At 50.0% G+C, this 15571-nt stretch overlaps 1 protein-coding gene across 3 annotated transcripts in view; it reads left to right on the forward strand.

Annotated features, from left to right (window-relative positions):
• The window catches only part of HMCN1 (hemicentin 1), a 459307-nt gene extending 454325 nt beyond the window's left edge, over positions 1-4982 (forward strand). For all 3 annotated transcript variants that reach the window (XM_051820384.2, XM_070055057.1, XM_051820382.2), the window contains 2 exons: positions 2120-2246; positions 3598-4982. In XM_051820384.2, the coding sequence (XP_051676344.2) occupies positions 2120-2246; positions 3598-3964 (494 nt within the window). In that variant the 3' untranslated portion in view covers positions 3965-4982. The remainder of the gene's footprint in view (positions 1-2119; positions 2247-3597) is intronic.
• The last annotated feature ends 10589 nt before the right edge of the window (positions 4983-15571 follow it).

The raw sequence follows: 15571 nt of genomic DNA on the forward strand, positions 1-15571 counted from the left end.
CACAGAAGGAAACAGTAGATACCAAAGTATTTCAGATGACCAACCAAACTGCAAAACCTGTAGCCAGACATTAAAGGGTTATCTTGTGTTCTTATTAAAGAGATCTTTCATCTTTTCTAAATTATGTCAGTTTCATTTTTAATTGCTCCTGTCACTCATTAGTTCCAAACTTTTTCCGGTTTTGCTTCAGAGAGTGGAAAATAATGTGAACAAATCAGAAACAGGCATCATCGGAACTGTTTGCAGTTTAAATAGGTTACATATTTTTGTGGTTTTAAAAAGACATGAGAGAAAATAATTATGCCTTTTAAAGAAGCCTTTACTCCAAAGAATAACTTAGGGTCTTTTTATAGCTTTGGAAAATGTTTGAGGCATTTATGAGGAACAAAAGACCGCTTTTTATTCATGTGTGATTTTGTAAAGCTTTCTACATTAGTATAGAAATACCAGTAATAAAAAATTAAAGTGAATTTGACATTGAACACAGACTCTACTCAGAAGTGGAAATAACCAGACTTCAAAATGGAAAACAAAAGACAAAAAGTATGACCAATCAAGATTGGCCAAAGAAGCAGCGAGGAGAAACTCAAAGATATTTTGACCAATTTTATGCCCCACTAAGCTAATTCTAAAAATTTTTGACGTATCACATTGGCATTACATTTTAAATAAGTAATTCGTTTCTGAAACAGAGAGAAAGAGATCTTGCATCGGCTGACTCAATCCCCAATTGGCTGCCATAGCCAGGGCTAGGCCAGGCTGAAGCCAGGAGCCTGCAACTCCATCCAGGTCTCCCACATAGCTGGCAACAGCCCAGGCATTTGGGCCACCATCCACTGCTTTCCCAGGTTCATTAGCAAGGAGCTGGATTGGAAGCAGAGCAGCTGGAACTCAAACTGGCACGCCAGTGTGGGATGCCAGCGGCACAGGCAGTAGCTTAACCCACTGCACCACAACTCCAGCCACAAGATGTTTATTGAGAATCTGAATTACTTCTACTTTCTAGGAGACAGATGTTTCAAATAGACTTACCCTAGATTACTTTGTAGTATTCAGAAGTACTTTTTTTTTTTTTTTTTGACAGGCAGAGTTAGACAATGAGAGAGAGAGAGAGAGAGACAGAGAGAAAGGTCTTCCTTTTCCGTTGGTTCACCCCCCAAATGGCCGCCACGGCCAGCACGCTGCGCCGATCCAAAGTCAGGAGCCAGGTGCTTCCTCCTGGTCTCCCATGCGGGTGCAGGGCCCAAGGACTTGGGCCATCCTCCACTGCACTCCCGGGCCACAGCAGAGAGCTGGACTGGAAGAGGAGCAACTGGCACAGAACCGGCGCCCCAACTGGGACTAGAAGTCGGGGAGCCGGTGCCACAGGCAGAGGATTAGCCTAGTGAGCCGCAGCACCGGCCCAGAAGTACTTTTTAAAATGCATTTAAGTATTCTAAAGCTATTAATAGAAAAGTTTTCCAGCTCATTATGAGATTCTTTTCTTATAGTAATATTCATATTTTAAGAGACCTATACTTTCACTTCTGCCATGGTTATATTCTGATTTGATAAAACCCAGACATTCCTACATTTGTCCATTACTAGAAGATAACAAATACTATTTTTGTGTTATTTTTCTGGTTTTTTTAGGAACAATGAGAAGTTCAGGTACCTGTAGTTTCCTAATAGTGGCTAGACTGTAATAGACCAAAACCCAAGGAAGGCCAACGAGCCGGAAGCTCTGTACTCAGGAGAGACTTGTGGGAACAGTGTACATTATTAGGCACTAGGACGAGCACTTTGTGTATTGGATTCTGATTGTTTGCTCGTGGATTCCTGTTCAGCCGGTATGTGACACCAGGGATGTGGGTCCAGACCTAACTCCTAGCAGCCATCATCCTGGGCCCCTGCAGCCCACCAGCCTCTGTGTTGTTTCATGAGTTCACTGTGAAAATTAGGTGTAAAATGAGATTTGGATGCTGGGGATGAAAGCAAAACTTTGAGTGAGAGAAAGGAAGACAACCAGCTTCATTCCTGGAGTGGAGAAGGCTGCCCTCCGGCTTCTGGTCAGCCACTCCCACAGCGTCTGGCATCATGGTCTCCTTGCTGATGCCGCGTGTTCCCCGTGCTGTCCTAGATGTTGACGAGTGTCTGGAGCAGAGCACGAGCTGTGGGCCCAACCGCATGTGCTTCAACACGAGAGGAAGCTACCAGTGCATCGACACGCCCTGTCCTCCCAGCTACCGGCGGGATGCTGTGTCAGGGTAGGTCTCCACCTCTCGGTCCTGACTGGCGCGTGAAAACCCTTCCTCTGCCCTTGACCCTCACGATCGTGTGTGTGGCCAGGTGTGACCTGGGGGCGTAGGGCTACAGTGAGTTCCCCTTCCAGGGAGCGGGAAGAAGAGCTCATTGCACAGTAGCCACTGGGATGAGGCGGCCATTCCTCCCAGCCTGTGTCCGTGGAGCAGCATCCGGCCTCGTGGCCAGCTCCTCATGGTGACAGCCTGCCTTTCGTGGGGATTTCCTGGCCGCCAGGTGTGTGGCCTCCGCTCTGGGTGCGATCCTGTCCTTGCGATCCAGATCCAGACTGCTCTGGGGGCAAGGGCGGGAGCAGGCGTGACTCAACGTCTGCCCTCTCGTAGCCTTTGCTTAGTCCCTGCTGTCTGCAGTAGTCCCTTCTGGGCCCCAAGTGAACAGCTCTCTATTTTCTTGCTCCTCGCACAGAGATGCTGTACTCAGTCCAGGCAGTGAGTTCACAGGTGCTGGGAGACAGGCGACGCTGGGCATTAGTAAGAGGGCGTCTCCCAACCAGGCTCTCGGGGGCGCTCACACTTGGTCCTCCCCGCCAAGACGCCTGCCGTGTTCCTGTGCCGGAGCTCAGCACGGCTGCCCGGAATCCACCGAGAGGCTGCCTGTAACCGGCCTGGTGGGAATAGGAGGGGACGGAGCAAGTGAGAAATACAGACTGATGAAACCTAAAAACGCCGTGGCTGAAAAATCTGTATCTTCATAAAAATGACTCTCTGTGCGCTTTTTTCCTCTTTATTATCCGTGATTTCTGGCAAATAATTTAAAAGTCACGATGACTCAAAACACAGTGTGGGCCCTGGAGAAAGAAAATACAGTTTTCCTATAAAATAATGTCGATGATAATTACAAAGGGAAGTCCCTCCACAAGAATCTCAGTTGACCTTTTATTATTTTTAGAAAAATAAACCAGATGTGTCCTATTTCAGCTTTCAAACAGCATCAGGATAGATGTTAACATTTAAAAATAGCTTGTATTCTTCTCTAAGAAACGCTCGTCTCCAGTATATGTGCAGGTGCCTTTATTTCCAACACTGACTGCTCCTCTTAAAGCAAGCTCTCTCGTGGTACCCAGGCTTCTGATCTGGCAGAGCTGAGGGAGATGCGGGTGCAGAGCAGCACACGCGCCTGGCCGTCAGCATCTGCCTTGAGTGGGAGCCACGGCGCGTGGCTGAACCCTCTTGCTCCTGCAGTGGGGCTGGCTGCTGTGTCTGCTGCCGCCCAGGTGTCGCGGCTCACAGACCCCGCATCACGCCTCTGCTTCCAAGATGGTTGACTGTGCACATTTCCTGTGTTTGTCGTCCTTAGGTTCTGTCTCAAGAGCTGTCCGCCCAATGATTTGGAGTGTGCCTTGAGCCCATATGCCTTGGAGTATAAACTTGTCTCCCTCCCATTTGGAATAGCTGCCAATCAGGATTTGATCCGGCTGGTGGCGTACACTCAGGAGGGGGTGATGCACCCCAGGACGACTTTTCTCATGGCAGATGAGGAACAGGCTGTGCCTTTTGCCTTAAGGGATGAAAACCTAAAAGGAGTGGTGTACACGACCCGGCCACTACGAGAGCCGGAGACCTACCGCATGAGGGTGCGAGCCCTATCCCGCAGTGCCAATGGGACCCTGGAGTACCAGACCACGTTCATAGTTTACATAGCTGTGTCTGCCTACCCATACTGAGGAGCCCTGCAAAGCTTGGTCCACATATGTAAATCACGGTAACCATGGCAACCACATCCCCTTCCAGATGACTGTGTCTTGCACAGTTGCGATCTTGGCAACTTGAAAATGGTGCTATGTTGTGTGTGCCCTCCCTGGTACCACCCAGGTCCTTCACGACCCCACCATGGCCATCTTGCAGTAAAGTCTGGAGAAGTCCCTTCTTTTTGTCTTTATTTATTACACTGGAGCAGTCACTTCCCAACGATCCTTCTGAATACCTTTCAGGACACATCAGTGATACTTTAGAATACCACAGTAGCTGGGGTGATTTTCCTTAAAAGCAACTAATTCAAAGTCAAGATTTTTGAGCATCTGTCTTTAGAACAATAAAACCAGCTGTTCTGTGTTTTTATCAAACCTTATGCAATGAATTATGAAGCTGTTTATTAATGCTTTATAAAAGGACTTGGACACCCATTTCACTCTAAGGAAGAGAAGCACCCATCATTTCAGGAATGCACTGCCGCTACGAGAAGGTCCACCCCACGTGGGGCTTGCCTCAGCTGAACATCTGAGTGAGGGTGATGCCTTCAGTGATGTTGTGGAATCAGCTAACACATAGAGCAACGAAAAGACGTTCTCTTGTCCTCCGATGATTTTCCTCAGACCTGGATCTTTGCTGTGACGTTTGATATAACCTTCCGTTCATTTAGCTCTGTAGCTTTTATATTCCAGATTTTTTTTTCTGCAAATGAAAACAATGTTTTAAAAACCAATAGGACAGGTTTCTTTTTTTATCTGATATACTCAAAATCACATAAATATTAAACGTCAACACACTGTACATGGTGGTAACAGGCTCTATAAGCAATTGGCAAGATGTATTCTATTTTTATTAAGTGTATATATGTATTACCTAGTGTGTATTTTCTATATAATATCATATAATATGTTGGACTCTTATAAAATTATTTTATAAAAAAACAATGTTACAGTAAAATCAGCTGAAATAAAATTTTCACATCCTTTTTCTTAACTTTCTTGAGCATCTACCATCTTTTCTCGTGCTGACATCAAGTCTAAAGTCTGCAGACACGCATATGAGCGCATGCACACCCAGCAGCCTTTGAGGTGGTCAGTTTTGCGGTCAAGGTCCTGGACACGGATAACTTGAATAACTTTCTGAAGACAGCGCAGCTGGTGGGGCAGAAATGACCTGCTCCCTCCCTCTCTGACATCAAGTCTACTGCTTCCTCTCTGGGTGATGGTTTCCTCCTCCTCAGGAGTTTTCTTATTCCCATCTCAAGTGAATTCAGCTCCCACCTGCAGTAGGAATTACCCTAGCAAAGGCCTAAGTGTGACCTCTGATTGTACCCAGAATGACATTGAAGGCCAGCATTGTCACACAGCAGGTTAGGCCACAGACTGCGACACCGGCATTCCTGATGAGCCCCAGTTCGGGTAATGGCTGCTCCACTTCCAACTCAGCTCCTTGCTAAAGTTCCTGAGAAGACAGAAGAAGATGGCCCAAGTGCTTGGTTCCCTTGCTTCTACTTGGGAGACCCAGGTAAAGCTACTGGCTCCTGGCTTTGGCCTGGCCCATTCCCAGCATTGAAGCCATTTGTAGAGTGAACCGGAAGATGAGAGATCTCTCTCTCTCTCTCTCTGTTTCTATCCCCTGTATCCCCTCTCTGTATGTCTTCCTTTCAAATAAATAAATAAATCTTTAAAAAGAAAAGAAACCCTGGAAAAATTGTCTAGTCTGCAGCCTGTTAGGCCAGTGATTGTCTTAATCAGTGGTTACCAAAGAATGTTCTGCAGAACGCTACATAAGAAAAGGTACTCCAAGCCTAGAAAACAGTGTGTAGTGTATCCCCATGGAAGATTTACTATGAACCTGACATATAAAGGATCCTAAAGTCCAGTAGTAAAAGGATTTCATTTATTCAAGCCAGCATTCCCCCAACTATTTAATCACAGAGCTTTTCCTGCCTGATGTATTACAGTTCCTCTCTGAACATTTGTAGACATGCTAACGCAGTACCATCAAGATCTCTTGCCTCACCCTCTGTCCCTAGATATGAGACACTTTATAGCCTACTCGGGTACCCAACTCCAGCACACGACCCTGACCATCGAGCTTCTTTCTACATTAAACACATTGACTTTGCTCATTTCCTTTGCCCTCTGTTCTCAAGTGTGGGCAGTGACCCGACGTGAGCTCCTACACAATCATTACTACAGTATTTGACTTGGAGATTATTATGTGGAGCCAGAAAGTCCAGCCAGAGCCAGCTCTTTTCATGCAGCTTCCTTGAAACTTCTCCCGAGCACCCCAGGTGGTCAGGCAGTTAGGCAAGAACAGCAAGCCCAAAGGTCCCTTCGAATGACGGGTGGGGCGGTGAAGTCCGCCCTCCTGGCATCTGGCGTAGCTGTGAGGACCAAGCCCACATCTGAGCCTGCAAGTTTCATCAATTCTCCAGACGGAAGGAAGGACTCTCACAGGTGATGTTAGTCTCCAGTGTCTGTGTAGTCCCTTTCGTGTCGTGTGGAGTCCACCTGCAGTAATTAGTAACTGCCTCTGTTGTTAAAGCAAGCAGCAGAGCAGTCTGCCCCAGGGGTCAGCAAACTCCCCCACAAGGGCCAGATGCTAAGTATTACAGGCCTTCGGTCATCTGGTCTCTTGCTCCTTCTATCCTGTTTGGCAAGAAAGCAGCCATAAGTAACACATAAATGTGTGTTTCAGCAACTCTGTTTACAAAACCAGGCTAGAGTAGGCCTGTGGACAGTTGTTCACCTCTGATCTACCAAGTGTTTATCACTCTGTCAGTCACAACAGCCAAGTCTAAGTTCATACAAAGCCTCTGACAGTTCTTCAGCAGGATGGTGACCTCCTCGTGCACAGTGCTGTGGCCATCTACAACCCCGTCTCCTCCTCTACGTTCACCCAGCCTGCTGTGAGGTCTGCAGTTGGGTTCAAGCCCCAGTCTCCTTCATAAACATGCACATACATGCTTTGCAGGGCAGGCTCACAGCAAACACCCAAACAGTCCATCATCAAAGTGTTCCAGGTCAGCCAAAGATGCAACACTCCCAAGGCACGTTCCATCTGTCCCACCGGCTGCCGCATGCTTTCATTTGACCTCTCCGCTGATGCAAACTTAGGCCTCCAACATAGGATTAACCCAAACCCCACCTACATACCGCCTGCTCTCCTGCGGCCTTCACACTACAGCAGTGGTGGGCCTCACTCTGTCCAGTGAGGCGGAAGCAGAAGCCACTTGGCAGGACTTCTGAGAAATCGCTCTGCAAGCAGATGGTCTTGGTGGCATGCCAGCTTGGTCTTTCTCCTTTTCCATCTTCCCGTGCTCAGGATATGGAGAGGGGTGAACAACCATCTTGCAGCAATGAAGCAGCGGCTCCAAGGATAGAAGACCATGTGCTAAAGATGGGAAGAAAGGAAAGGAAGGAGGGAGCACTTGGGACCTCAGGTTACAGAGTTGAAGCTCTCGATCAACACTAGAGCAGTCACCCCAGGATTTTGGGTTGTCTGGGAACCATAAGCTCTTGCTTACTTGAGCCATTGTTCATCGCAGTCTCTGTTGACAATTCAAGACATTCATGCCTTCAGATGGACCCTCCAAACTGGTCTCTCCTGGCTGTCTTAACTGTATAACTGTTCATCCAGTTACTCCAGCTGAAACCTGGATTGACTGATAATCTCTCACACCCCACCCCTCTGCCCACCTTCAGTCCACCTGAGTGTAACTACATCTGCACTGCTACCATCCTAGGCAAGGCCACCACAGACTCCCCCTCCTAGTTGGTTCCTTTGCCGTGCCTGCCCTGCTACGCCCCATTTCCTACAAGATTGAGTTCTTAAGAACATCTGTCCTATCAAGTCACTGCATCAGTGGTTTCCCGTTCCTCTTCCATGACCTAATGGTGTTAGGGCCTCTGGCTTCTCTCCAGGCTGTCTGCTTAGACGAGTTGGAACTGCACTAGCTCACTAGGCTGTTCAGAGTGCGGAGCACAGGAGATACTTGGCATGGGATTTGGAACGTGGAAGCGAGGCTGTGGCCATATTGCTTTTACATGTGGAGGTCATTGCCAGAGTCCCTAGAGCTGCTGCAGGTCATAGGCCCTGCCCCGGCTGTTAGCTCTTGTGGTGCAGGACAGCAGTCGGCCCGCAGCTGTCCACCTCCCGCCGAATCCTCCTCCAGCAGAGCCCAGCTTTCCCGCGTGAGCCCTAAGTCAGTGAAGTTGGAGAACGGCTGCGAAGGGAACGGTCTCCCTGAGATGTGTGTGGAAGCCCTAACTCCCGGCGTGCCAAGGTCCACCAAGGAGATCCAAGGGTGGGATCTTCATCTGACAGGATTGGTGTCCTTACAGGAAGAGCCACCAGAGACCTCTCCCTCTCTCCTGGGAAGGCACAGAAGACAGCCATCTGCAAGCCAGAACAAGAGCCCTCACCAGAAACCACACCTTGCCAGACTCCAATCCTGGGCCTCCCAGCCTCCGGACCTGTGGGAAAACAAATCTGCATTGCCTCATCCTTGCAGCCCACAGCATGTGTGTGCCAGCCGGAGCTGACTAACACGCCACAGACACCGCCCAGGCTCCTGCCTGTCCTCGCGGGTTCCGCCTCACATCCGTGGGCTCAGCTGGCTCCCAGGGATCGGTGCAGTGAGAATGCAGAATGTAATCAGGTCACTCATTCACCTCCAAGTGCCCTGGAAAAAGAGAAAGAAAAAAAAATGAGCCCAGGCCCCTAGTCCCAGGTAAAGCTGCAAAAGGATGATGTAAAGTTGAGTGATGACCCAAAAGAGCCTAATCAGGGCCAAGTGTTCTGAAAACCAAACCCAATCCTGGAAGTGACAATTACAACACAAATTTAATTCCCAGTCTCTTGAGGTCTCTTACGTTAAAGTTATGGTGCTGAGAAAGAAGTGTGACTCTGAAAATCGGGCTGGAGCCCTTGGGCCCACATCTGATCCGTCTTCTGTGGCAGCAGAAACCACCTTCCCTGAATGGCCCGTAAGGCCATGGGAGACTGACGCCTACCAGGACCCATGCCCACACCATTCCTCACTTCTGGACCCACAACCAGACTCAGGTTTGCAGAAACCAACAACAAAAGACATAAATGAAGTTTGTATTTTATATGTCTTTTTCATTTTATTCTTTGAGTAATTCATTTTCCTTACATTTCAAAGGGAACCATCTGTTGCAGATTAAAACTTCAGGAAAAACCCGGTCGGGGCGCCAGATTCTGTCCCGGTTGCCCCTCTTCCAGGCCAGCTCTCTGCTATGGCCAGGGAGTGCAGTGGGGGATGGCCCAAGTGCTTGGGCCCTGCACCCCATGGGAGACCAGGAAAAGCACCTGGTTCCTGCCATCGGATCAGCACAGCGCGCCTGCCACGGCGGCCATTGGAGGGTGAACGAACGGCAAAGGAAGACCTTTCTCTCTGTCTCTCTCTCTCACTGTCCACTCTGCCTGTCAAAAAAAAAAAAAAAAACTTCAGGAAAAAAAATCACAGGTGATTTGAAAACACTGTGCAATGCCATGAGCTAGAACTTGAAAGCCACTGTTGTGCAGAGGAGGAAGTCCACACACGAAGAGATGAACAACTGGCCACAGGTTGTCCGCAGGCTGGAGACTGGATAGCTGGTAGTGTGGCCCAGGCCAAGTCCACGGGCCTCAGAGCCAGGGAGGCTGAAGGTGTGGTTCTCAGCCTGAGGATCCAGGGGCCGCAGCGTAGATCTTGGACCCCAGAGGCCAGCAGACAACATCCAAGGCAGGAGAGGAGCATGTCCCGGCTCCCGGAATGAGGGGTGCATTCGGCTCCTGGATTCCTTCTCTGGGTCCCCAGCCAGTAGATGCTGCCACCCACGTTGAGGCTGCCACCGACGTATTCCTACCTGGTCTGTTCTCTCACTGTTCTGCCCCAGGCTGCTAGGTAGTCCTTAATCCAGTCAGGGTGACGCCTGATAGAGACCGTTATGAGGACTCTGGGGACTGCTCTGATATTTCATTAACACTCGCTGACCTCTGCTGACTAAATGGATGCCACCGTGTATCCCTGACTGATTACTGACGTGGAAGGCCTCAAGGTGGGGACATCCAAGCCGCCACCAAACACTACCTGCAGTGGCTCCCAGTCCCTAGGCCTCACCAGAGGTCAGCCCAGACTTCCCCGAGATGTCCCCAGCACCCCGGGCCTCACCAGAGGTCAGCCCAGACTTCCCGAGACGTCCCCAGCCCCCCGGACCTCACCAGAGGTCAGCCCAGACTTCCCGAGTCGTCCCCAGCCCCCCGGGCCTCACCAGAGGTCAGCCCAGACTTCCCGAGTCGTCCCCAGCCCCCTGGACCTCACCAGAGGTCATCCCAGACTTCCCGAGTCATCCCCAGCCCCCCGGACCTCACCAGAGGTCATCCCAGACTTCCCGAGACGTCCCCAGCCCCCCGGACCTCACCAGAGGTCAGCCCAGACTTCCCTGAGATGTCCCCAGCCCCCTGGGCCTCACCAGAGGTCAGCCCAGACTTCCCCGAGACGTCCCCAGCACCCCGGGCCTCACCAGAGGTCAGCCCAGACTTCCCGAGACGTCCCCAGCCCCCCGGACCTCACCAGAGGTCAGCCCAGACTTCCCGAGTCGTCCCCAGCCCCCCGGGCCTCACCAGAGGTCAGCCCAGACTTCCCGAGTCGTCCCCAGCCCCCTGGACCTCACCAGAGGTCATCCCAGACTTCCCGAGTCATCCCCAGCCCCCCGGACCTCACCAGAGGTCAGCCCAGACTTCCCCGAGACGTCCCCAGCCCCCCGGACCTCACCAGAGGTCAGCCCAGACTTCCCTGAGATGTCCCCAGCCCCCTGGGCCTCACCAGAGGTCAGCCCAGACTTCCCCGAGATGTCCCCAGCCCCCTGGGCCTCACCAGAAGTCAGCCCAGACTTCCCCGAGACGTCCCCAGCCCCCCAGACCTCACCAAAGGTCATCCCAGACTTCCCGAGTCGTCCCCAGCACCCCGGACCTCACCAGAGGTCAGCCCAGACTTCCCGAGACGTCCCCAGCCCCCTGAACCTTACCAGAGGTCATCCCAGACTTCCCGAGTCGTCCCCAGCCCCGTGGACCTTACCAGAGGTCAGCCCAGACTTCCCAAGTAGTCCCCAGCCCCCCGGACCTCACCAGAGGTCAGCCCAGACTTCCTGGGACATCCCCAGCCCCCTGGGCCTCACCAGAGGTCATCCCAGACTTCCCGAGACGTCCCCAGCCCCCCAGACCTCACCAAAGGTCATCCCAGACTTCCCAAGTAGTCCCCAGCACCCCGGACCTCACCAGAGGTCAGCCCAGACTTCCTGGGACATCCCCAGCCCCCTGGACCTTACCAGAGGTCAGCCTGGACTTCCCTGAGACGTCCCCAGCCCACTTTCACAGTGTTTATTTTCTCATGCTTCTCTTGCGTGGGTCCCATTTGCCTTGTAAGAGCGTCATGCACTACTCCTGAGCCCACTGCTCTTCTGTTTTAATTCATGTATTTTTCACCTGTCTTTGTTGACTCCTTGGATGAGAAGCCTATGGAAGGTGACTATGCGAGGGTGACCAACTGATAGACAATTTAGATAAAAAAGGGGCCCAAGGCTTCTAATGCTCAAAGCTATGCGTAGAAGCCATGTGCCCATTCATGCAAAAATAAATATTGAATGCCTACTCTGCACTAGGCTCACTGATAATCACGAGAAATGCAAAACTGAGAAGACACTTAGAGGCCAGTGAGAATTCATACGTAAAATGGAACAATCATAACCCACGGTACAGATGCACAAAGCACAGTGGGCAGGGACGTGTGGTTCTGCACTGGGAGAGGCTGGGATGAGGCCACATTTCAGACTGGAAGGGTGGCGGGGGAGGCCAAGCCTCTTCCCCTTGAGCAGGTGTCTCAAGTCTGCACAACGTTGTCCCTCCTGTGTCGCATGCTCCAGAATCTACAGCTGCAAGGCAACCAAAGGAAATAACTGTTCTTGGTCCAGCTCCCTGCTCTGTTACTGTGGGGACGCGAAGGCCACCAGGAATCCGCCCACAAGCTATGGGCCTCGCCTTGGAGAGAGTGAGACGCAGAAGTAGCTCATGTGAGAGGAAACCCTGGTCTCTTCTGCTTTATCCCCCCCCTTTTTAAAGGAATTTTAAGGGGTTCTTTTCAAAGATGGTAAAAAGCAGGAGTTTCAATCTTTTATTGCTATATAGCTTCATGCCAAAAGAAAAGGTTGTGGTCAGTACATGTGTTTTAGACGATTTTGTAGGACTTTTCCTGTGAGAATCCCCTTTTACCTTCAGCGCCAGTCTGTGCCATGTTGCCTCCCCCCAGTTTTAGTGGCTAGGTTGGGGCAATCCACCTTATCCGGATGGTCCGAATCGCGATTCTCCTATGAGCTGCCCTAGTCCCAGCCTCAGCAGCCGATGAGCCGGCACCCAAAGCAAGGCTAGCTTCTCACCTGCTCATTTTCTCTCCAAACCCTTCTCTGGAGGAGAAGGAAAGCTTAGCAGTTGGCATCTTCTTGGCTGTTTCTGTGATGACTTGTTCTAAAGGTTTCCAGATCTGGCGTGCACAGTGAGCACCAGTGCAGGGGCTGCGACAGCGGTGCTGCAGCCGTCAGACTTGGTGTCAGACACTGGTTGATGCTGGCGTTGGACCACTGGGCTGAGGACAGCGCGTACTTGGTGTAGAGGAGCCCCCGCCGGCTGGGGCGGTGGCAGCATGAGCAGCCATGGCTGTGCACCTGCTTTGTCCTTACTGTGAGGAGAGCCTCAGCTAGCAGGCGATGGAGGTAAGGGATGGAGGTAAGAATGGCCCTTCTGAGGGATGTCAGTCTCCCTGGATTAGGGCCCTAGCCAGGTGATCAGCTCTAACCTTAATCACCTCCACAAATGGCCTCATCTCCAAATGCTGGGTCTTAGTCTCTTCTGTGTTGCCCAACAAACTGCCTGAGGCTGGGGAACGTAAACTAGCTTCAAGGGGCTCAGAGTTCTGTTGGCTACAGGGATGCTGACCTCAGGGTGCCCCGGCAAGGACCTCCGACCCAAGGCACAGTATGGTGGAGAAATGGGAAAGGAGTTGGCAGGGTGTGGAAGGGGCACGTATGTGAGCAAGGGCACAATGGACCAGGAGCAGCCACATGCATGCTTTTAATAACAGGCTACTCTCATTTGAACAAATCCACTCCGCGAGGTCTGCATTAATTCCTCCTAGGGTCCTGCCCCCATGACCCAGTTGCCTTGCACTAGGCCCTCAAAGGTCACCCGTGTCAGCACCGTCACACTGGGGCCCAGCCTCCAGCACATGAACCAGTGTCCCATCACGCAGGACCAGGGCCCCAGCGTAAGACTCTGGGGAACACAGTTCAGTCCGAAACAGGAGTGAGGGGTGCAGTGCTGGTAAGGAGGTGAGGTGGGAGCTAAGTTTCCACGGGTGTGAGAGAGAGGACGGCGTCTGCTGAAGGTTTTAGAGGTAGGGATAGGAGTGCGTCGTTACAGTATTTCCTGTGTAAAATGCAGGAGGTGGAGCCACTCTGAGGCACTGAAGGGATTGCTGAGTAGCGCCTGAGGTTGAAAAGTCAGAATCATTTCTGGTTTGAATGCATTTGTTCATGTGACTCTCTCAAAACGCAGTCATGCCCAGTGGCCTGCATGGAACAGCAAAACATAAGGATAGATCTGTTGGTGCGGAGCTAAAGTTCGCAGGCTCTGAGAGGAAGATGCTGTAGACCCCAGGAGGGACGTGGAGTGGTAGTGTTATTACAGTGAGCTCACGTCTATCATCAGAAAACAGGAAGCTGGCATTCCACTTTTCCTGGGATGTGGATGTCAAAACAGAGGTGGCGAGTTGGAACTGGAGGCTAAACACGACTCAGGGTGTGAAGTAGCAGCTAAAAAGAACCAGAAAAAAAAGACTTCCCAGGGCATTTGTACTGAGATTGGCAGATGTTGCTTAGAGCATAACAGACCAGATAGCTGAGTGTTGACTGACAACAGCAAGCAGACCCCCAGCAGCTGCTGAGCTGGAGAAGAGTGTGCACATTCCAGCCTGTCCATAGTCCAGGCTTTGCTTAGAAGGTCAAGGGCAGGAAATCTGAGACCGTGGGGTTGATGGTGCCATGGACAATGGTGTCCAAAGACATGGATTATGGATTCTAGGACAGAGAGAAGAAAAAGGAAACCAAAATGTGAATAATAGACCAAAGCAGCAACCAAAAGTTAAAGGCCTGAAGGCTTATTCATGTATCCACTTGGAAATTATTTCTTTTCTTTTAGCAATTTTATTGGATGTGTAATTGAAAAACCATATGCTTTACCAAGTTTAGGTATGAAATTTCATGTTTAGTAAATTTACAGAGTTGTGTATCTGTTTAAATATTCTAAGCACAAGTTCTCTATCAGATACCTGATTTGCAAATCTGTTTCCACAATTTGTGTCTTATATCTTCATTTTCTTTGGAGGGTTTCTTTTGAAGTATAAAAATTCTAACTTTTAGTCCTATTGATTGCTGTTTTTTCCAAAGGAATGTGTTTAGTGTTTGGGCATTATTTTGGATGTTTAGTGTCTCCCCAAAGCCCACCTGTTGAAAATTCAGTCCTCAAAGTCTTATGTTAATAGTACTGAGAGATGGAAACTCAATCCAGTCATGGTGCTGAGAGGTAGGGCTTTAGGGAATTGGGTCAATAGGATGGAGGCTTTACAAGGAGAGATGCAGACAGGCACAGGTGCCCCCTCATGCCGTCGGTGCTCCACACCACCTCAGGACCTTGCCAGCAAGAAGCCGTTACCAGATGTAAAGCAACGGAGCTGCCGATGTTGGACTCGAATCCTCAGAACCGTGAGCCAGTGTACACTTCTCTTTCCTTCATAAGCCTGTGTCAGGTATTTTGGTGAGATAACGAAATGCTGATGACTACAGTGTTGTAGCTAAGGAATCTGCTCAACCTGAGGTCATAAAGATTTTTCTCCCATTTTCTTTTAAATGTTAGAGTCTTAGCTCCTTATCTCTGAGTTTATGGTATATTTTGATGTAAGTTTTCTGTGTAATATGATGTAAGATTCCAGATTCATCTTGTTGCTTACGCATACCCAGTTACCCTGGCATCTTCATTTTGGAAAAAGCTGTTTTTTCCCAAACACCTTTATGGCACCTTTATCAAAAATCAATTGACTGATAAGATTTACTGAAGCTGTTTAGTAAGCTTGATGATCCATCCAGAAGTATAAATCCTCCTTTTCAAGATTATCTTAGCCATAATGAGTGCCTTGCAACTCCACATAAATTTTAGAATCACCTTATCAATTTCTGCAGAACAGCCTGTGAGATTTTGTTGGCGACTGCATTCACTATCTCTGAATCATAGGCAAAATGGTTGCAAGCGTGGGTTCTGGGGTCAGGTGGCTGAATTCACCGTCGCTGTATTTCATAGCAGCAGAATCTTTAAGATCTGTCTACACCATGCTAGACCTCAGGTTTCTCATCTTTCAAAGGGAGCATCAATAACACTCATTTTTACTTTAGAAGCATGGCATAGTAGGTATGGCTTCTGCCTGTGATGCCGGCATTCCATATGGGTGCTGGTTCAAGACTGGTTGC

Source organism: Oryctolagus cuniculus, chromosome 13 (assembly GCF_964237555.1).
Source record: "Oryctolagus cuniculus chromosome 13, mOryCun1.1, whole genome shotgun sequence".
NCBI classification, from domain to species: domain Eukaryota; kingdom Metazoa; phylum Chordata; class Mammalia; order Lagomorpha; family Leporidae; genus Oryctolagus; species Oryctolagus cuniculus.